General features: G+C 58.6%; 1 protein-coding gene across 1 annotated transcript in view; it reads left to right on the forward strand.

The window, feature by feature from the left end:
* The first annotated feature begins 1,135 nt into the window (after positions 1–1,135).
* The window catches only part of CACNA1I (calcium voltage-gated channel subunit alpha1 I), an 85,094-nt gene continuing 63,499 nt past the window's right edge, over positions 1,136–22,730 (forward strand). The window contains exons 1-2 of the mRNA XM_081819007.1: positions 1,136–1,242; positions 11,868–12,243. Of these exons, the coding sequence (XP_081675133.1) occupies positions 11,889–12,243 (355 nt within the window). The 5' untranslated portion in view covers positions 1,136–1,242; positions 11,868–11,888. The remainder of the gene's footprint in view (positions 1,243–11,867; positions 12,244–22,730) is intronic.

Genomic DNA, 22,730 nt, shown 5'->3' on the forward strand with positions numbered 1-22,730 from the left:
CCCCCCCCCCCCGCCCCAGTTTTCCAAAGGGATGAGGTGGGGATGGAGAGAGCTGAGCTGAGTGCCTCTTATATGCTTCAGGTTCCTGTGACCCAGGCTGCCCTGGGGAAGTGGAGAGGCTAGGGGCATTTGAAGCTGGAGAAAGAAGCCTTTGTTCTACTTGGGAGCCCTCTTGGAAGCCTTCCTGGAGGAGGTGACCTTTCAGCCAAGCCCTGAAGGTTGGGAGGAGGCGCCGATGCAGATTAGTGGGAAGCTGCCTGGGCTGCCGAGCCACTTTCGGAGTCCAATCGTAGGCTGCCCCACCGTTTAAGAGCTGTGGCCTCAGCGGGGCAGCGCCTCTCTTGGGCAGTGGGGGAGCCCCCCCTTCCCCAATCTCACAGTACCTCAGTGAGAATCCAAAGTGTTCCGTGGCCAAGCAGGGACCTGGGACACGAGGGTGGTCAGTAATGTGGGGGGTCCCTCCCTTTTTACGCATGACGCAGCCCCCTCGATAGGAGCCTCCCCCAGACACGACCCTGAATCTTAAGGGGGTGGCCGCAAGGCTTGAGGCTTCCTGCCCTCTGGCGAGGAGTGGGGGCTCACCAGCCGCCGCCGGGAGTCTGTCTGTCGCCTCCACGCCGCCCCCCTCCAGCGTCCCGCGCCTGCAGCTTTCCCCGAAGACATTTGGTGTCAGTATAAGGACGGCTTTGCCTCGCACGCGGCGCAGCTCGGTCTCGCCGCCGCCGCACGTCCCCGCACCGCCGGGCGCTTCGGGCTCCTCCGCAGCCCCCGCCGCGCGCAGACCCCGCGCCTCGAGCCCGCGGCCGGAGGCGCGCCGTCCTCCCCGGCCACTTGCCGGCCGCTCGGTCCCCGCAGCGCCCCTGGCCCCGGCCCCGGCCCCGGCCCCGGCGCGCCGCGCTCCCGCCCGCCCGCCCGCCGGCCGCCCCCCGCCCGCCGCGCGCTCCAACTCCGGCGCCGTCCGCCGCTCGTCCGCGCCGCCGGCTTCTCGCGGCCGCCCCAGCCTCGCCGACCCTCCCGCCGCCCGCCGTCTCCTCCCGCCATGGCCCGGGCCCCGGGGCCCGCCGCCCACCGCCCGCCGCCCTGCGCGCCCCAGGGGCTCAGCTGATCCTGAATTGGCGGGGGGCGGGGGGGGCCGGCTGGCGGGGCCGGGGGTCCCCCTCGATTTCCGGCTTCGGGGGCACGCGGCGTTCCCGCATCTCTGACCCGGACGACCCCCTGCAGCCCGGCCAAGTCCATGCCAAGGTAGGTGGGGGTTGGGGGGAAGGAAGGGAGGGCTCCGCTCCGAGGCCAATTTCTTAGCGCGTCGGGTGCTTTCTTTACCGAGGCGTTTATTCGTTTATTTCTGGGGACCGGTTCCCCCCCCCCCCGCCCCCGACACACGCGTGCCCCTCAGGTCGGCCCCCAACCCGTGCTTTCGGGCAGGTGTCTGGGGAGGAAGGACGGGAAACTTTGACCGGTCCCTTCTCCAAGGCCACGAAAGTTCTCTCGGTGCCAATGCTGAAGCCGGCTGAGCCAGCGCTGCAGAAATTTATTCAACAAGTCAGGCTGCCGGCCGGGGTGGGGGGGCGGGGTGCGGTCTGTGTCCGTCTGTCCCGCTGCCCCTCGGTTGCTGGACCAGGGCTGGTGTTAGTGTCCAGAGGGCTGAGCTGGGAGAATTGGCAGAGACGGAGGGCAGCAGTGGGGGGGATCGAATGGGGGAATCCCAGGCAGCAGCGTTAACTTTCCTGGAGGCAGAGGTGGTAGTGGGCCCCCTCCTGGGCCAGCACCCCTGGGGTACGCAAGGCTTCGCTTCGTGAAGCCAGGCCAGGGGCTGGAGCTGGGACTCTAGGGGGTAAAAGGAATCCTCAGCAGGTTGGGGCTGGTTATATAATGAGTGTTTATGATGATTGGGTTTTAATTGTCTGCTGGGTGGTGTGTGGGGGGGGGACGTGGGGGGATAAGAGGCCTTGGCAGGGGGTGGGAAGGCCTCTTGGGGGGGAGTGATGCCTGGGGGAGGGAGCTTTTGAATGGGCCCAGCCTGAGGCATCAGTCAGCCCCTCTGCTTGTGCCTTTCTCCTCCTTTCCGGGTCCTGGGGGCTCTGAGCTGGCGATGAGACTGGTGTGTGGGGAGACCCCTGAGCTATATTCTGGCTGTGCGAGTCTGTGTTCTGGGTCCAGGTGTGTGTGTGTGTGTGTGAGAGAGAGAGAGAGAGAGAGAAAGCTTGCTTGCGTCTGTGTCCGTGTGGTGTGATGGGGTCTGACGCGCCGTGTGAGGAGTGCCCTAGGGCTGGAGTGCTCAGGCTGGCGGAGCAGGAGGCCAGTCCGTCCTTCTGTGTCTCACCGCCCTGGGGATTCACGCAGCAGATGCTGGCAGCACCCGGGACCTGGGATGCTGTGCTGATAGGGATGTGGGTCCCTGGGCTGGGCCCGTGGGAAAGGGTCTGGCTGAGGAGTTCAGGCCTGCTTCCCGAGGCTGCGAACCTCGGGCCCTGCCCACACTGTCGGGTCACCTCTTGGATCAATATTTCCCCTCGGCCCCCAGGACTGGCTTTGGAAACTCTTGTCCACCCTTCCGGATAAACTTTTTGTTCAGACTCCAGGACCGGGGCTGGGCCGGGGACAGGGTGGGGAGTCTAGCTATCTCCCTGTCCCCTTCCCGCCTCCACCATCAAGGGCTGAACCAGAGGGAGGGGATGCCGGTGGGTGACCGGGTAGGGCGACACAGAGTGGGGACCAATTCTGAGGCTGCAGTCGGGGGAGGAAGAGGAAGAGGGAGGAGCACATCCTGGGGGGTGGTGCTGAGCCAGTCTGGCACCAAATTCACTAGCCCCAGGCGCACACACCCGGGAGGGCCTGGGCACCACACCGAGTCCCTGCACTCTCTTGCTGGCTGCTCAGAGCAGCCCAGGCCTGCCCCGGGGCACCCTGAGGGGCAGCTGTGGGGAGAGGCTACTGGCTTGGCAGAAGGCCCCTCCTGGTTCCTCCCCCCACCCCCATTCCAGGTGCTTCTGAGAGGGCATCTTCTAGGCCCACCAGAGGGCACCAGGCAGCAGTTCCTGAGTCCCTGGGCCCTGACTCCCCTTGACCTTGGGTGGGGAGGTGGGTGCAGAGGTGGCTGTGAGAACTAGAACGAGAACGGCTGCTCTGTCACCGGCTCCAGACACACTCCTCCAGAGAGCCCACAGCCAAGCTGGGAGCAGTTTTAGGGACTGGGGTGATTGCAGCACCTCCGGGTCCTGGACCCGGATCCACACCGAGCTGAGCTCAGAGCGTCACCACCTGTGACTCTCCCAGTCCCCTTCCTCATGCCCCCTCCACTGCCGGCTCGACCACCCACACCCTGCACCCCAAGTGGGACTCCCCTGGGCCTCAGCCCTCCCAGGAAAGTCTGTTTCTAGACACCACTGGGTTCTCCCCCACCCTGGAAGAACTCCCGCCCCCAGGCAGCTTCTGAGTGCTTTCCAAGGTAACAAAGCCGGCTCTTGTGGGGCTCCTGGATTCCCGGCTGTCTTCCCCTCCGCCCGCTTCTTCTCTGAGTTGCCCAGCCCCCAGCTCAGGGTGCTCAAACACTCCGTCTGGAAAGATGGGATGCCAGGCTGGGGGTGGTCCAGGGAGCCCCCACCAGGCTGCAGGGAGAGCAGGGTCCTCCTTCCCTCCTCTCCATCCCTTTTCCTGCTCCCAGCTTTCTTCCTCGTCCTTCCTTCCCCACTGCTCCATTCTGACCCCTTCCCTCCCTCCAATTCTTTTCTGCAGAACGCTTTCTTCAAACACGTCCCCAGCACCTGCTCTTGCCTTGTGACCTCAGCCCTCGTGCCCACAGTGGAGGGAGCTATGGGGGTGCATGCAGTGTGTCTGAGCTCCGCGATCCACTGTCTGTGGTTCTCTGGGACTGTGCGTGTGGGGGTCTGTGGGTCTGCAGGCCCATGGGTCTGAGGATCTATAGATCTGCGGGCATATGTGTCTGTGGATCTGTGGATGTGTGGATTTTGGGATCCATGGGTCTGTAGGTCCTTGGGCCTGTGGATCCTGATATCCAGGAAGATGTGGGCTGAGTCTCTCCCCCTCATGGCTGCCAGCCTAAGGAAGGAAGAAAACACATCGGATTTCCTTGTCTCTCTCTTAGATTTATTAAGCACCTACTATGTGCCAAGCCCTGTTCCGGTTACTGGGGGGACACAGCAGTGAACAAAAGGGAGCAGACCAATTCTGCCCTGTTGGAGCTTCTGTGCCCTGAGAGGGAGCCTGGGCTCCCCTCTGCCGGCTGCTGTGGGCAGATGGCTACAGGGCCTGGTTTTCTCTTGTGGCCTTGCCGGGGAGAACTAGGGCTCTGCTTGGTATGTAGGTGGTGCAGACTGGGGAGGGCTTGAAATCCCCAGGTGTTTGGATGTCCTTGAACAAGTGTGAGGGGCTTGGGGGGGCTCGTTGAGCAGGAGAGGATAAGAGGGAAGTGGTTTCTCCAGGATGGAGGCCATGGTCTTCCGGGGCTGGAAGTCAGCACAGACCTGGCCCTGCCTCACAGACCTTCTCCCTTCAGCTCAGAGGCCCTGCCTCTGCCAATTCCCCGTCTTCCTGGACTCTGGCCACGGTGGTCTCACTGATGATGCATTTGGAGAAGAATGTCAGGCTTTTCTCTCTCCTCATCACTGACTCTGGCCCTGATGAGCTGTGAGGACCCCGGGCAGGTTTTTGTTGGTCCAGGGACTTAGGCCTTCTCCCTGATCACGGGGGGGATCAGCTTCTTGCACAAGTGGGATGATACCTTTCACCTTAAAGGATTTTTGTGAGGCTTAGACGTGTCTCTGCAGTGCCTAGTGTGGGGCCTGGTGCAGCGAATCGAAGCTGTTTTTCTTTCATGAAGGTACTTTCCAGTTCTTTTCCCCGTTTACTATCCCTTTAGTGAGGTAGCGAAGGAGTCCTGTTCTGCATTTTATACAAGAGGCCATGAAGCTTGGTGAGACGCATATGCCCGCAGATCTGCAAGGGCCAGAGTCAGTGATGAGGAGCGAGAAAAGCTTGGTGAGGCTTGGTGCGGTGAGCGTGTGCTGGGACCCGAACCTGGGCCCCGAGACTCCTGACCCAGTGCTCTTCCTTCTAGAACAACCTCCCTCCCTCCAGGGACCACATTCACTCTCATTTTTTCGCTGAAGTCAGACCCAAGGCCCTCATTACCGCAGAATGAGTAAAAAATGATCAGCAGAGTCACCCGCTGAGAAATGTTCAAACACACTGATGGAGATTCAGATACGGTGTCGCTGGCTGGCACGAGGCATAAGGCTGAGAGCTGGCAAACAGTGACAGTGTGTAATGACAGGCGTGTGGACAGGTACCGGGGGCTGGGGGTGGGTGTGCTGCACTGTCCTGTCCACCGCCTAGTCGGGATGACTCTTTAACTGGTAACATGGATTAAGGCCTTCCAGAGCCAACTCGTAGCTCTTTCACTAAGTAGCCCTTGACCCTGGGAAAATCCCTTAGGCTCTCTGTGCCTCAGTTTCCTTACCTGTAAAGTGGAGAGAGTCAAAACACCTACTTCGCTGGATTGTAATGAGGGGCCTGGCCCACAGTAAGTGCTCAACTAATAATGTTGGCTATGACTCTTGGTAGCCATCATGGGAAGGGGTTCCGATCCACTTCATTGAACACTGCAAGGCTGGGAGGGCTGGCTGTTGATTTTGGTGATAGGACCGAGATGACTGAGGTGTGTGCAGGCTCGGCTGGGCAGACCACAGCAAGTTTTGCATCAGGTCATGCATTTGGGGCCATCCTTGAGCCATTCATCTTTAGGCTAGAGGAGACTTGCCTCGGCTGCAGTTTCTCTGAAGAGGATCTGAGGGCACCAGTGGACCACATGCACCCTAGATGCTGCAGTCTGATTGGGTTGCCACCCAGGCTCTGGGGCTCCCAGGCTGCATCAAGAGACGGCCCCACTGCAGAATTAGACAGGTGACCTCTCTGCTCTACTCTGCATTATTCGGTGCCAGTCTGGCCCTGCCCTTGCAGGGGAATGTAGGCAAACTTGAGTCTGACCGGGGGCGGGTCCCAAGGAGTAGATGATCTGGAAATGTCACCCAACGAGGGAGCTGGTGACAAGAGACCCGGGGCAGATGAAGCTCCGGGGTGGGCGGGCTGTTGTCATGCATCTGCAGGGCTGTCATGCGGAAGAGGGAGCAGACAGAGTTCCAGAGCCTCTGGGATGCTGGCTGGAGGATTCCGGGAGGCACGTTTCCCGCAACCTCGCAGAGACTTTTCTACAGACCGACAGATGCAGGCCATGCATTGGCGTTGTGGGTGTGTGTGAGTGTGTGTCTGTGTAGATATGATGAGTGTGTGAGGTGCGTGTTTGGGTCTGTGCGAGCAAACGCTGTGTGTGTGTGTGTGTGTCTGAGTGTGAGCGTACATGCCCGGTTGTGTACATCTGTGAGTGTGTGAGTGTGTTTGTGTGGGTGGATGGGGGCGTGTGAGCGTGAGTATGTGTGTGAGCGTGTGATCTTTGTGCTGATGAGCGCGTGGTGACCAACCACGCCCCTTTGGGGATCCCATTCTTTTCAGAGACTCCCTGTGTGGAGATCTGGGACCCATTCGAGTTGAAAACCAGGCCTGTGTCTCTGGTCTCCGAAGTTGCGGGATTCTGGGATTCCGCGGCCGACGGCACTCCCAGGCACAGGAGACTGTCGCAGGCCTGCTGTGCGCTGGCCCAGTGTCTGGTGGTGCGGCCGGGTGCTCGTGGGTGTCACCCCACTCCATCCTCCTGGCAGTCCGGCGCAGTCTTTTTTTTTTTTTTTTTTTAAAGATTTTATTTATTTATTTGAGAGAGAGAATGAGACAGAGAGAGAGAGAGAGCCTAAGAGGGGGGAGGGTCAGAGGGAGAAGCAGACTCCCTGCTGAGCAGGGAGCCCGATGTGGGACTCGATCCAGGCACTCGATCCCGGGACTCCAGGAACATGACCTGACCTGAAGGCAGTCGCTTAACCAACTGAGCCACCCAGGCGCCCATGTCCGGCGCAGTCTTGTCCTCACCACGGGCCACCGCCGGGGTGAGTGGGGTGCCAGGGCAGAGTGGTGTCAGAGCTGGGCTCTAGCCTGTGCTCTAAATGCCACGCTAGAGTCCGAGGTTATTGTAGCTAATATGTTGGGCCTCTAAGGTTCTGGGTGATTCTAAGATACTCTGATTCTGAGATTCCTAGATTCTCCTATTTCCAGAATGAATTTGTTGCTTATTCTCCTAGTTGCGACGTTAGCTGACGTGTGGTTGTTGATAAAGGAGTAAACAAGTTGTCTGCTGATGTGTGCTGGTGAATACACAAACACATACGTATGCATATGTGCACACACACACACGCACACACTCTCACACAGGGCCTGGGGTGACCAGGAGAGGCCTCAGGTCTTTCTCCACCAGGTCTCTGAGCTCTGCAGACACAGGCCTCTCCACACCATACTCCAAGGGCTCTGGAAGATTCTGGGAGGCAGATTTCCCCACAGACTTGGAGGGTCTTTGTCCACACTGGGGGTCTTGGCTGCACCAGCAGCTCTATCGGCACTGTCTGGGGACTGAGCTTGGGAGGGAAGGCCTGGCTCCAGGGCACCTTTCCCTGTCCCAGGGTGGTGTCTGTGAAGGTTCGGTGCTTAGCTCGGGAGTGGCAGGCCTGAACTGGGACCTTGAATCTGCCCTATACGAGCTGAGTGACGTTGGGCACCACTGGACTTCTCTGGGCCCGTTTCTTTCTCCATAAAGTGGAAATAAGGATGGTTTGTACCTTAGGGGGTTGTGGTAGAAATTTACATAAATGATGCATAGACAGCCCTTTGCTCATTGCCTGGCCCAGAGTCAGACTCAGAGGCTCTGTGATGCTGTGATGCTGGTGGTGGTGATGGTGGTGATGATGGTGATGATGATGATGTTGGTGGTGATGATGGTGATGATGATGGTGATGGTGGTGATGATGGCGAAGATGATGATGTTGGTGGTGATGGTGGTGATGATGGCGAAGATGATGATGTTGGTGGTGATGGTGATGGTGGTGATGATGGTGATGATGATGATGTTGGTGGTGATGGTGGTGATGATGGTGAAGATGATGTTGTTTGTGGTGATGGTGATGGTGGTGATGATGGCGAAGATGATGATGTTGGTGGTGATGGGGATGGTGGTGATGATGGTGAAGATGAAGATGTTGGTGGTGATGGTGGTGATGATGGTGAAGATGATGATGTTGGTGGTGATGGTGGTGATGATGGTGAAGATGATGATGTTGGTGGTGATGGGATGGTGGTGATGATGGTGAAGATGATGTTGTTTGTGGTGATGGTGGTGATGATGGTGAAGATGATGTTGTTTGTGGTGATGGTGATGGTGGTGATGATGGCGAAGATGATGATGTTGGTGGTGATGGGGATGGTGGTGATGATGGCGAAGATGATGATGTTGGTGGTGATGGTGGTGATGATGGCGAAGATGATGATGTTGGTGGTGGTGGTGGTAGTTATGGCAGAGAGAGGGCTGGTGTGGCTGCCCCTGGAGATGGCATTGCTGGCCTCAGGCATGCTTAGACATCTACCTTCATGGGTCTCAGAGAGCCTTCCCATCCACATCGTGTGAGGCCAGCTGACGCAGGCAGGAGGAGGGCTGAGCTTTATGGAGAAAAAGGCCGAGGCTCCGAGAGGTTGGTGGAGTCAGGAGTGGGTGTGTGTGTTCCAGACCCAGTGAGGTTTTGCTCTTGCCCCTGCACTTGCTCACGGAGGCCAGTCCAGTCACCACACCACTGCCTGGTGGCCCCACCCTGGGAGTACTTAGAGGGAGGAGGCTCCAGGATGCAGAGGCAGCTCAAACTCTGGGGCCAGAGGGACCTGAGTTTCAATCCACCAGTGCTGTCACCTAAAGCCAGTCCTCTCGTGTCTGTGAGGCTCCGTTTGCAGAGAGGTTGGAGCCCAGGGGGCCCAGGTGCCAACCCATCAACGGCTTCCAGCCCTAGGCAGCAGGGCAGCTGGGGACAGGAGCAGGGCTTCAGGCACAGGGCAGAGAAATTTGGGACTATAGGGAGCAGGTGAGAGGGTGGAGGCTGGGTGGGCATGGGGGGTGGGTTGGGGGTGGTGGCCTTGGCAGTGGTGGTCTCTAGGAGTCCCACGGTGAGGCTGGAGAGGTGTGAGGACAAAGGACTACAACAGTGTGACAGCCTTAAACAGGGCCAAGTGAGGCAAAAAACAAGTTAGAACAGAGTCGGCGGAGCTGAGAGCGAGGAGAGGGGTGGTCATGTGTGGTTCTAGAGGCCACGGCAACTCTTTGCACCCACGTGGTTGCAGGAAGGGTTTTGGTGGTCCTGGGTGGGGTGGCATTGGGGCCAATGCAGAGCCAGGCTTTTCTGCCTCTAAAACATGTCTCAAATCCACCCCGTTCTTCCCACCTCCAGTAGTATCCCAGGCCAGGCCAACCCATCCTTCCCGCTTCCTTTTGGCCCTCCCTGCCCCACCCCTGCCTGTCCACTCACTCTCCCTTCAGCCCTCAGAGGGCTGGCTTAAAAACACAGACCAGAGCACACCACTCCCTGCAGAAAACCCTCCCGTGGCTTCTTGTTGCACTTGAAATAAAACGCAAGCTCCTTCCGTGGGTCACAGCGGGGCCTGCCCAACACTCCATTTCACCCCCTTCCTGCCCTCAGCTCGGCACACTGGCCTCATTTCTCTTCCTTAAATGCACCAAGCTCGTTCCAGCCTCCCAGACTCTGCACATGCTGTTCCTTCTACCTGGAGTGCTCGTCCTACAGATCACGCATGGCTGGTGCCTTCTGCTTCCTATTTTTATCTTCGGCGTCTCTCTCCTTCGACAAGGTGCCTTCCCGCCTTGCTCCCTTGTTTGTTTACTTCCCAGCCTTTTTATTAATCTATTCAACGACTATTTGTCGAGCACCTAGTATGTTCTGGCACCGTCATGGCACTGGGGGGGTGGGGGGTGCGTGCAGCAGTGAGCAGAGCAGACCGCAGTCCCTGCTCTCCTACCACCTTCTTTCAGGTTGGGCAGATAGGTGCTAAATTGTGAAGATATAAATACATAAATTATACGGTATGTTCAGTGGTGATAAGCGCTCTGGAACCCAGAGGGAGAGAAATTCATTGACTCGTGTGTCTCTCTCCCTTGCTGGAGCATCAGCCGAATGAGAGTTGGTGCCAAGCCCGCCTCGTCCACAGGCGTAGCTGCAGCGCCGGCCCAGTGCCTGCACATAGTAGGTGCTCAGGAAATGTTTCCTGGACAGATGAATGCATCGTCAGGCCTGGGGGAACAGGGCGTGCGAGCTGGAGGAGTGGGTGTTCCGGGGAGAGGGAAGGGTGTGAGCAGAGGTCTGGAGGAGGCAGCTGGTGCTCTAGGACCGGAGGAGGTCCAGCGTGGCAGAAGCAAGGGGCCGGCGGAGGGACGGTGGGCTCAGAGGCTGGCGCTGCGGTGGGCAGGCCCGGAGCCACCCCAGGGAGGATGTTTCTCAGCCCAGGGGTTGACACGTGGCAGGCCGAATCGCCTGAAAGCTTATGTAAGGCTCATGGTTGTTTTTCTAGAACCAACAGCAAAGCCTGGAGCTTGGGAGAAAACTCTGCCTCCCCGACCAGCCGGGTAAAGTGGCAGGAGGTGCCAACTCCCGCCTGTTGCCCCCGGGAGCCGGAGAAATGTCCAAACGCATCAGCTCTGGGCAGCTCAGCAGTGCGCTGAGCCCCGGGACTCAGGTTCCATCTCCAACTCCCACTGCCCAGCCCGGCCCTGTGAGGGTCCTAGGGCCCGGGAGATCCCTGGGCGTGACGATTCAGGGACGGGTGGCCTCTCGGATGGGGTGGGGAGGGGACAGGCCCTGACGAGTGGCTGTCCTTCCTCCTTCACCGTTGGCCGGCTGTGTAGAGGGGGCCACGCAAGGCCATGGTCAGTCATCCCCAAACTGGAGGGCCAGTGCTGGGACTCTAGCATCTGAGCGTGCCCTAGTCTCGGTGCACCACTTCCTCCTCTGGGTCCGTTTCTCCAGCTGCATGGGAGCGTTCCTGGGGTTGTTGGAAGCATCAGTCAAGACCGGGATGTGAAAGTCCCCCTGAGCTGTAGTCAGGAGCAGCTATGAAAATGTGGGGGCCCCCTGATCACAAATTATGAAGAATTTCAAGTTGGTGACAGCCGAGCATTAAACCCAGAGCAGGGCCCTTCTGAGCGTGGAGCCCTGGGTGGCCGCACTGATCACACTCCCAGGAAGCCAGCCCTGGTGGCGCTTTCCCTCTGCTGTTACCGGGCTCTGTGTCTGTCCTGTCCCTTCTCTGGGCCTCAGTTTCTCCAACTGTAAAGCAAAGAGTTTGGTGTGTAAGGTGCCTGAGTTCTCACCTTTGTGAGGTGGTAGGGGGGATCCCTGGGCTATCCATCGTAGGTCTCAGCTCAGGGGTCAGTGCCTCAGGGAAGCCTGCCCTGATTCCCTCCTGGCTTGCCCGGCTCCCTTGGTGCGCGACTCCTCAGCCCTTCAACCTCTCCTTTGTTAACGCCTGTCAAGCTGGTGACTTTACAGTAACTTCCCTTTTTTTTTCTTGCAAATTTTCTTGTCTTTGATGGTGTAGTAGATATGCAACTGTAGTCTCATAAAAACAACAAAACCCAAATGATATCATAACTACGTTCTAGGTGGGTTTTATTCTTCTCACTCTTCATCTCCCCAAACTGAGGCTGCGCAGGGTTGACCAGACTTGCCCCAGGACCCCTCCCTGGAAGTAGATTCTGACTCGGGTGCATCGGGGCCCTCAGCTCTCTCCTAATCCTCGTGGCAGAGTGCGGGCGAGAGGCCTATGGGCTGTCTGGGCTGTGTCCCCTTGTGGGGGAAGGCGGGTTGGGAGGGTGGGTGCCAGGCAGCCCCTGCCACGTGCTGCCCTTCCTCCTCCCCCAGGGCTCCTTGCTCAGCGCAGACATGGCTGAGAGCTCCCCGCCGCCCTCCTCCCCTGCCGCTGCCCCAGCAGCTGAGCCCGGAGTCACGGAGCAGCCGGGGCCCCAGAGCCCCCCTCCCTCCCCTCCAGGCCTGGAGGAGCCCCTGGATGTTGCTGATCCTGAAGTCCCGCACCCGGACCTGGCCCCTGTTGCCTTCTTCTGTCTGCGACAGACCACCAGCCCCCGGAACTGGTGCATCAAGATGGTGTGTAACCCATATCCTTTGTGTAGGGGGGCCAAGCTGTTCCCTGATGGAGCCCTGCCTGCCCTCTGGTTCGGAGGCCACGGCGGTGGTGGTGGTTGGCGAGCTCAGATGGGGGGCCTGGGGGAACATCGGGGTATGGAGGGCCGACTGATGAGGACCTGGCGTCCTGCTGACCTGAACGTTCTGGAAGTTGTTGACGACTGCGGGGGTTGGTCCGGTGCCCGGCTGGCTCAGAAAGTCCTCAGGTGTGAGCCCCAGGCCTGCGCTGGGACTGGGGATGCCGAGTTAGGTCAGAACCTGACCCATGGCTCAGCTCCCAGGGACTGAGCCGTTTGCCTGATGGTGGCCACAAGGGTGATGAGAGCCTAATGGGGACCCTGTGAGCGTGGACCCCGAGGCAGCAGTAAGCAGCCTCCTCACAGATCTCCCTGCCTCCACTTGCTGCCCCATGTTGGCTGGCCCCTGCCTTGGACCCTTCGCAAAGTCCTAACCCAGCCCACCGGGCCACCTTACTTCTTACCAGCTGCTTCCTCTGTGTTCTTCCACGCCTCAGGCCCTTCTCACAGGCTCTTCCTTTTGAAATGCTTTTCCTTGCTGTCTTCACCTGGCAGAATCCTTCACTGCATCCTTCAAATCACAGCGTGTCACCTCCTCAGGGCAGCCTGCCGTGATTCCCCCTCGGCCTCTCTGTTTGTTGTCACTCCCTAGCTGTGGCATTCTGAATGTAACATTTGCCTCCTCTAGGGTCCTGTCAGGTGAGCGGGACATGGACCGAGCCTGTCTGGTTCGCTGCTGGACCCCAGCCCCCAGCACGGTGCCTGGCACCCGGCGCCTGGCACCCGGCGCATGCTCCTTCAGTGTTCACTGGGCACATATTGGCAGTGTCTGAGCTGAGTCTCCAGTAATGAGCGATGCAGGTGGAGAGGGCGGTGGGGAGGAGGGTGTGTCAGGAGCAAAGGCCTGGAGAAGAGAGGAACCGAGGGCAGTTTGTTGTGGTTGGAGTGGAGGAGGGAGGGCCAGTGTGGAGGGGGAGGGGGAGAGGGAGGCTCGCAGGGCCGAGTGAGGAGCTGGCCCGCGTTCTCAGGGCAACGGGATCAGGTGAAATTTACGGCAGGGTGTAATGTGGAGCGATCAGTGTTTTAGAAGGACCGACTGCTCAGTGCGCCGTGGAAATGGATCACGGGCTGAGCTGGGGGCTGGGGGCCGGTGAGGAGGAGGCTTTGGCACCCAGACATGGTGGCCTCTGGGTTTGGGGGCCCGCCAAGCAGAAGATTCTCTGCCAGTGCTTGAGGACACGCTGAGTAGCACCTGAGCCCAGCTCTGGACACCTGGGCTACCCGGGATGACGGTTGGGGTGGTGAGGTGGCCCCCAGAAAGGCTGGGGGAGGCAGCCATGCAGAGCCCAGGGCTACTGGCCTCCCTGCTCTGGAAGGGCTGGGTGATGACCTTGGAAACCGGAGGGTCTCTGCTGTAGTGGGTGGAGTGTGGGTCTGGGTGCCCTTAGCTGGACGGAGGGCCAAATGCCAGGTGTTCCTTCTGTAGGAGGGCTCAGGCGGTTTCAGGCATGGTTAGCGGGTCCGTTCAATAAGTCTGTTCCCCCAGCGCTCACTGACATCAGCCCTGGAGTCGTGGAGGATAGAGAAACAGCTAGCTGGTCTGCCCTGAGGAGCTGCCAAGAGTGGGGGATGCAGGCACCATCCATGGGAATAGTTTTAGTACAGTATGTTGGGGAAACCTTAGGAGCATGTGAGCTGGGGGGTGGCCAGGCCAGGAAAAGGGGGACCACAGGAGCTTTGGGCCTTTGAGGAAGAGAAAGACTCCCTGAAAGACGAGGGAGACGATGGAACCGTGTCACAGGTACCTAGCCTGGGTGGGACTAGGGCTAATTCTGGCTCTGCCATTTGGGTGCTGTGTGACCTTGGGAAAGTTACTTTACCTCTCTGAGCCTCATATGGTCTAGAGAGTCAAGACCTGGGCTGGGCTGGAGGCAGAGGCATGGCTCAGATGACCTTGACTTGGGAGTGTGACCCAGCTCACCCTCTGACAGGCTCTGGTGCATCTGGCTGGGCAGATGCAGCCCAAAGCTGGCCCCAGTGTCTCAGAAGCCCTTGGATGGAGAGCGCATCTGAGTCCCGTCTACCGTAAACTAGATGTGTGACTTTGGGCAGCTCCTTCTCTCTGAGCCTCAGTGCCTCTATCTAAAAAGAAGGGCCTGGATGAGATGGCCTCCTCCAGCCCTGGGAGCTGGGGTGCCAGCCATACTTGGCCTCACCCCTGACCTCAGGTACTCTGGGCCCTGGTCACTGAGCAGCCCACAGCGACCCTTCCAGGTTGCTACATTTCTGGTGTGTTGGGCAAACAGAGTCCCTGGGGTCCTCTGGCCTTTGTCCTCACCATCCCCCTGGGCTCCACCCTCAGTGCATGTGGGAGCCTGGGAGTGGGAGCAACAGTGGGGGCTGGCCCCCAGAAGGGAGGGAAAGGGTCCCGCTGCTGGTCAGAGCAGGGCTTGGTCCTCCTCTGTCTCAGGGAGAGCCTGGGTCCAAGCGTGTGGAAGCCGCCTGCGGGAGGAGTGCTGCCAAATTCAGCCCCCTCCTTCGGGAGGGACTCCCCAACACTGGCAGTTGCTCAGAGCATGTTGGGCTCCCTAGGCCCCGGGACAGAGGCTGCTGAGGCTGGGGTGAAGGATGCAGGTGATTCAGGTCTCTGCCTGAACTGACTGCCTCGCTTCTGAGCTCCCTTCTAGACCAAAGATCTGATGACTCCAGAGTGGGGCAGCCTCCGAAGTGTCAGGTCTGGGACTCTCAGACTGGAAGCTTCTGTGATTGAGTCTCAGGGTTCAGAGTTTAAATGTAAGGCTCATGGACAATCAAATTCTAAGCCTCTGTGATTTCAAAGTCTGTAAAGTTCTGTGTTTCAAAGAGGGCGTGAGTCTGAGATTTGGCGGCTGCGATGGTATGTGTTTGGAAGTCCAAGGATGCGAGGTTCTAGGCTTTGTGAATAGGATGGTTCAGCGCTCAGATTTCATAGCCTGAGTCGGGCCCGTGGGAGGGAGGCCAAGGCAGGTTTCTGCAAATGCAGGCCCAGGTGACCTTGGTTGGTGGATCAGGGGCCCTGGATCAGAGACTTGACCGTAGGTACGCTCAGGCCGGGCTTTAGGGTCTTGGTGTGTATGTAGGTGTCTTTGATCAGGTGCTCAGGGCTCTAGGATTCTTCCCTGGCCAGAAACCTCCCTTCCCCTGCCTCCTTCTTGGGAGCGAGCTCCGGGAAGGGGCAGTGCTTAAGCAGGTGCTCCTCTGTGGGGACACTGTTGGCATTTGGGTGTGACAGTATTTTGTGGTCCAGGCTGTCTTGCATATTACGGGATATTTGGTGTTCTTGGTCCCTAAATATTAGGAGGCAGGGCCCGAATCTTCGTGACAACCATAAATGACCTTTCCCATCCCCAGACTCTGCACGGTTCTGCTTCTCATCCAGAACCCAAAGGAATGATGGACGTGTTGGCATCAGGGTCAGGCTAGCGGGAGCAGCTATCAGGCCCAGCAGGCCCGGGGCCGGGGCAGGGCAGGATGGCAGGGTCTGCTCAGAAAGACTGTCCTGAGCACTAGAGTCCCTGCTGTGTGAGCCAGTTGTCCTTTGAAACCTGGTGCTCCCTGACTCGGCTCCTTACCCAGCTCGACCCTGAGTTGCCACCTGACTCCCCGGAGAGCCAGAAGAGGCTGCTGGGACTGAGCTGAGCTGGCGAGCCAGGCTGGCGAGCCAGGTGGGAAAGGGCCGCTCGCCCGGATGTCCGCACCACTCCCTGCCGGGTCTGGGCCTTGAGCAATGCACCGCCAGCCAGGGTTTCAGCTGGGAAGTCTCCGGGTCTGAAATGTTGGGGGATTGGTCCCGCTGTTTGACTCATGGGTAGGTGGCATGTGGAAAATGCTGGGGACCTGAGTCAGACAGACCCAGGGGCTCATTCAGCCTCTTATTTGCTGTGTGATCACGGGCCAAGTTTTTTTTTTTTTTTTTTAAGATTTTATTTATTTATCTATTTGAGAGGAAGAGAGAGAGAGAAAAAGAGCACGAGCGGGGGGAGGGGCAGAGGGAGAGGGAGAAGCACACTCCCCGCTGAGCAGGGAGCCCAACATGGGGCTCGATCCCAGGACCCTGAGGTCATGACCTGAGCCCAAGGCAGACGCTTCACCCACCGACTGAGCCACCCAGGCGCCCCCATGGGCCAGTTTTTTTTGTTTTTGTTTTTCAAAGATTTTATTTATTTGACAGAGAGGGACACAGCGAGAGAGGGAACACAAGCAGGGGGAGTGGGAGAGGGAGAAGCAGGCTTCCCGCTGAGCAGGGAGCCCGATGCGGGGCTCGATCCCAGGACGCTGGGATCATGACCTGAGCCCAAGGCAGACGCTTCACCGACTGAGCCACCCAGGCGCCCCCATGGGCCAGTTTTTTAACCTCTCTGAGCCCCGTGCTCCCTGCTGTCAAATGGGGGTGGTGAACCCCCTTCTCAGGAGTGCACTGAATACCAGGCAGTACACAAGGCGAGTGTGGACATGCAGCTCTGCGGACTAGAGACGCTGCCGTCCACGTGGTTATCACGCTTACCGGCTGCGCTCACAGGTGCACCAGGCCTCATGGATCACCGAGCAAACGCTCTGCTCATGGGAGATGCAATGAGACGTTAGGCATCAAGCCTTTAGACAGCACATAACGCCTTCAGAGGACATTGTTTCCAGGGAAAATCATCGATCTCTGTTACTTAGGGAAATTTGTGCCAGTTACGCCCTCGGTCGTCACGCCCTCATCCCCGGACACGTGGCTAGTCGGCCGCAGCACGACCCATCAGCTGGAAACCTACCTATTTTCTCCCCCGGCTTCGATGCGGGAGCCTGTCTTGGGAGCCTACCCGGCTGCGTGTGGGAGAAGGGCCCACGGGGGGCTGTATTTGCTCTGGTTTTCCCTCCCCGAGCTTTGCTTTTCCCGGCTCTGTAAGGGACGCTTACAGGTGATTAGAGATGACTCCTTGGAAGCATCCAGCAGCGTGTCCAGCACAGGGGAGGGGTTCGGGGTGATACTAAGGGCTGGCACTCCTGGTGCTCAGGGCTCTGCTGTCTTGACATCTGTAGCCACCCCCCGAGGGGCTGTCCCAGCCCCATTTCCCACACAGGGAAGGTGAGGCTCAGAGAGGTTGAGTGACTTCTACCCTGTGTTGCACAGCCAGGATGTAGCAGAGCTGGGATGAAAACCTCAATTTCTCTGAATCCCCAGCCTCAGCTTGTATCCAGGACACGGCGGCCACCTGCCGAGGCTGGAGAAGCGCCCGGTTCTCCATGCTCCACCCGGGGTGGGGAGATTTGCTCCGCAGTTCCAGGAGGCAGCGGGGAGGGTCTCCCTGGGTTTCGGCATCTACATCCGGCACCCACGTCTGTGGCCTGCCTGGGGCCATCCCCTGAAGGGTGTGCAGCCCCCCTTCCCTTTGGCCGCACTCCGGGGCGCATACATGGTGGGAAGCCAGTGGGCTATGAAGGCGGCCTCTGCAGGGCAGGCCTGGGAGGAAGGAGACACCAGCTGCCTGTGACCTTGGATCTGTCACCACCCCCCCGCCCCGACCCTAGGTCTTCTGTCTGCAGGATGGGAGAGATGGCCAGTGAGGTTGGGAAGGGGCTGGTGGGGAACCCACTTCTGGCCCTCCTCGGAAAGCATCTCAGTGCTGTCTTCGGGGAACACCCGGGCGCCGTGTTCCTTGTGGCTGGGCTCCCTCGCTCTGTGCTTGTGGCTGTGGCCCGGGCTGTCATCTGTCCCTCTGGCCCCCTTCTGTCTGCTTCTGGTCCCCTGCCTGGCTCCGGCCCTCTGCTTGCTCTTGCTTCGAAGTCCAGCTGGCTGAGACCCCCGCCGTGCAGACCCTCTGACCTTGCCGGTCACTGGGCAGGAAGAGGGCAGGGCCCACAGTCTCATCATAGCTCAAGCCTTGTGCTGTTCATTCTGGGGATTCAGCATGTTTGGTGGAGATGAATGGGCTCTCGTTCATCTCTCACCCATTCATGAGATCATTTGACAAGATCATTCGACAAGATCATTCGACAGCTGTGACCCTTTTGTGCAAGGGAAGGTGACTCCGACTCCCTGGGAGAGACGTTGGTCGGAGGCCCCTCCTGAGAAGGCACCTGTGGGGTGGTGATGAGGAATGATGGTGGCCCAGGGCGCTGGCGGGGTCTGGAGAGGGGGGGTCCAGGTGTAGGGGTTGGTGCCTTGGGTTGGTGTTGGGAGAGGGCTCCGGTGACCCCAGGGACTGTGGCTTGCATGAGTGTGAATGCAGACCTGCTCCGGGGTTGGTGCCTTGGGTTGGTGTTGGGAGAGGGCTCCGGTGACCCCAGGGACTGTGGCTTGCATGAGTGTGAATGCAGACCTGCTCCTGGCTTCTTGGCCAGGAGGCCTTTGCCTTTGCTGAGCCTCTGTTTGCTCATCTGTGAGGTGGGGCCATAGCAACCCCCAGTTGGGAATGTCAGGAGGTCAAGTGACAATTCCAGGAAAGCCCTGGCTGGGCTCCTACAACAGTTAAGGGCCGAGCAGCAGCTGTAGGCACCCTGGGGCCAATGGGGAAGCTGTAGGGAGTCACCTGGGGTGGCTCAGGACAAGGGTCCTGAAGGTGGTGCCAGCTGGGCCCCCAGTCTTTGACAATCCACCCCCCATCTCTGGGCATGCTCCCTCAGTCTTGCTGCACCAGATCAAGGCCTCTAGGACCCTTCTGAGGGTTTTTAACTATCAGGAAGCCCTGCCTTGATCTAACCTCCATCCCTCCTGGCCTGAGCCCAGCCCTGTGGCTGGGCTGTTGGGAACATCTGAGTTTTTCCATCTTCTTCTGTCTAAACAGACAGCTCCTGGGATCTCACCCCAAATGCCACCGACAAGGTGGCATGCCTTCCTTCCCCTGCACAGTGAAGAGAGCACCCGGGAGCCTGGAGTTGTGCCACATGGGCAGTCATCTCTGCCCTGGACCCAGTCTCTCCCCCCTCCCTCATCTTCCTCCTCAGGGGCTCCTGGGGCCCCCTTGTGTGGAAGGGGTTTGTCACCCACAGAGTGCTGCGTGCCCAGGAAGGGCTGTTGTCTCCCTCCCTGCCTGCCTCCTTTCATTTGTTTACTCATTCTTTCCTCACTCAGACACCTCCCAGGGCTCCCTGTCCCCCCCCAGAATAGTCTCACTTGGCTGGATTTGGGTCCTTCCATGGTTCCCCCCCGGGCTGTCCTCCAGCCACCTTCCTGCTCTTTCCCTTCATGCTCCTGTTCTGAAGCCCAAACTAATGCTGATGTTTCCTGACATGCCCTCCTTCCCTGCCTTGGCTTCTGCTGGGTCTGCCCCCCGAGATGCCCGCTCCCTGCCTCCATGGCTACAAATCCCACCGGCCCCCCAGGCCCAGCTGCCTGGCCCCTACCTGCAGGGAGTGTTCCAGGATCCCCAGCTCCTTCCTCTCTTGACCCCTCTTTATCCTATAACTTTCTTCCTGCCTCAGGGGAATTGTTTGTGGCTGGCTTTGTCTCCTCCATCTGAGTGAGGCCCCAGACAGCATGGCCTGGGGCTCTCACTTCACTCTGTGGCCCAGCCTGGGCCTGGCACTGATGGGTTCCTGCCTCGCTTTCCAGTTCATTCAGTACTTCCCTGCCTGCCTTGGCCTCCCAGATTCTCTCAGCAACTCCCGTGAGGTGGCAGGGCCGGGAGTTTGCTAACCCCCATTCTATAGCTGGGGAGACTGAGGCCCAGGAAGGAAGCATGCCTTGCCCAGGGGCACACGTTGAGTAATCAGACGGCCAGGGCAGACTGGAGCCCAGCATTCTAGACTCTGCAGCCGGCGCTGATGGCTTGCTCAAGGCTGGGGAAGGGGCTCTTTAGGGAAGGGTATCCCCTCCTCCTTCAGCCTGGGGCTAATGAGAATGCCCAGATGGGCGGCCAGTGTTGATGGAAGAAGCAACACGTGTCTGGGAAATTGTCCGTTTCCCTCCATCTGGTGTAGAGAAGGTTTGTTTTTCTCAGAAGTAAAAGTCAGCATCGAGCTGTGCCCTAGGGATGCTTCTGGTGGCCAGAGGGACTGTCACACTCTCGACTGGTCAGCAGGGTGGGCTGGACAGCAAGTTGGAGGAGTCTGGCTGGGCCAGAGAGGGCCTGACCTTCAGGGCAACCTCTGGTACCATCACATGGGGATTTCTGTGTAAAGAGAGCTGTGGGTGAAGAAGCTGCCTCTGATCCAACCTGGGGGCATTGGTGAAGCCTGCCCGGAGGAGGGGGCATTTGGCCTGGGTCTTGCTGCATGAGTAGAAGTTTTCCAGAAGCACAGTTGTGGGATAGTGTTCCAGGCAGAGAGAATAGTATAGAGAACTGTGAGTTTAGTGTGGCTGGAACAGGGTGAGGCACGTGCTGGATAACAGGTGTCAAATGACAGTTTGGAGCTTGTTCTTGATCTTGCGGGCACTGGGGAGCCATTGATGGGTGTCCAGCAGGGATGGGATATGAGTAAATTCATTTGTTAGAATGGTCACTCTTGGAGCAGAATGGAGGATGCTTGAGGGAGAGAGAGGCCTGGAGACCAAGCAGTAGACTCCTGAAGCAAATGTTGATTGATGGTTGATGATCGATTGATTGATTGATTGAACAAGTGTTTTCTGGAGCCCAGCTTCAGAACAGTGTTGGCCACTGTTCTACACTTGAGTGGAGGTGCCCTCGGGCTGTTTAGCCATGTTGGGTGGAGCCTCGGAATACCAGGCCTGGATCTTCAGTGGTGACCCTGAGGAGTCCCTAGCCTGATGGATGAGGCAGAGCCAGACCCACATCACACTCCTGTGAAGCAAAGTGGGATAAAGGCTGGGCGGAGGGACCCTCAGGGGGGCCGTGGCCACCAGGAGGATGGAGTGGTCAGTCTGTCCAAACTGGGGATGCTGCAGGAACCTTCTGATGAAGAAGGAGGCCTCCAAGCCAGGGCAGGAGAGTGTCTGATGGGCAAGAGGTGGAGGGAGGGGGGATGGCATCCCTGCTGAGGAAAGTGCCTCGTCAAGGGCTCTGTGGTCACCCAGGATGCTGGTAACAGCCTGGTGTGTGGGCTGGGAAAGGAACGGGGTGGGGGCTGAAGGACATTTGGGGTCCAGATTTGGAGGACAAAGGGGGAGACTGCACCGGGAGGGCACTGGTGTTGACTAAGGACACCTGTGTGGGGGGAGCATTCCATCTTCCCAGCCCCTCAGACAGCTCTAGAGAGGCCCAGAGAGGTGGAGTGTTTGTCCAGGGCCGGGGTGGCGGAGGGGGGCTTGGGCGGGAGCCCAGGGTGTGCACAGCCCCGTGAGAGCTGACCCCGAGGCTAGTTGTAATTGATAGTGAGCAGGAGAATTAGAAAGAGGGCTGGCTGGCTAATGAAGTGTCAACCCCCTCCTGGGGGCATTTAAAACATGATTGGATTTTTATTCGTCCATCCTGCCTGGGCTTCAGTGTCTGTGTCGTAGCCAGCTTTGACCTGCCACCTCCCTCGGACCGCCTCGCCATCCTGTTGGGAGACAAACGGCCCCGTTTGTTTCTTTCCGAGAGAAATCGATCCGTCTTTTTAATCAGCCAGAATGTCTCCTTGCTAATCTCTCTCCAGCTCTCCCGTGGGGCTGCCTTCCGCACTTCTGGCCCCGTCTGCCCTGTGGAGCTGTGCTCTGGTCTTCCTCTTCTCTCCCCAAGTTCAAATCCTGCTGCTGGTACTTCCTCCTGTGTGATACTGAGCAGACAGCTCGACCTCTCTGGACGACGGTTTCTATCTGTCTGAGAAAGCATGAGAAGGCTTGGCTGACTTCGAGGTGCTGTAGGAATGCGAGGGCTTGGTGTGTTGGCGGGGAGAGGGCCAGGGTGGAGGTGGGGAGAGTAGGGTACCCAAGGTCTGCACCTGGCTTCCCCCCAGAGAGTGGCAGGAGAGGCTCTCAGCCGCACCCCTACGTTGAGTGAGGAGATGATTGGGGATTGGCTGTCCCCCAGGGTCCAGTCTGGGCTCTGCCAAGTGCAAGCTCCGCGACCTCAGGCAGGTCACTCCTCTCTGGGTGTCAGTTTTCTCATCTATAAAATTGTGGGGTGGGGGAGGTTAGGGTATCAGTGATTTTCACTTGGGATGATATTGCCCCTAGATTTGGCAATGTCTGGAGGCATTCTTGGTTGTCACAACTTGGGGAGGGGGTTGTATTGGTTTCTAGTGGATAAAGGCCAAATATCCTATAATGCACGGGACAGCTTCCCGACAAAGAATTATCAGGTCCGAAACGCCAAAAACCCTGGCCTAGGTGGTCCCTGGGATCTCTTGAAGCTCTGAAAGTGTGGGCACAGCATGGGCCTTGGGGCGAGGAGGGTGGAGACTGAGAGGGGGAATCTCTGAAGGAGGAAGAGAGGACAGTGCTAAGTCCCAACCTGAAGGTTTCCTTTGGTCATATAAACTTGGGTTTGTATCCTGGAGCTGCCATTTACTAGAGTGTCACATTTCCAACTGCCTTCCCATGCACCCACCCGTCCATCTCCCCACTCACCCGTCCTTCCATCCATCCATCCATCCATCCATCCATCTTTCCATCTCTTCATCCATTCATTTACCCATCAACCCATCATCCGTCTACCTAACC

Source organism: Leptonychotes weddellii, chromosome 5, assembly GCF_054177405.1.
Source record: "Leptonychotes weddellii isolate Sample4059 chromosome 5, ASM5417740v2, whole genome shotgun sequence".
NCBI classification, from domain to species: domain Eukaryota; kingdom Metazoa; phylum Chordata; class Mammalia; order Carnivora; family Phocidae; genus Leptonychotes; species Leptonychotes weddellii.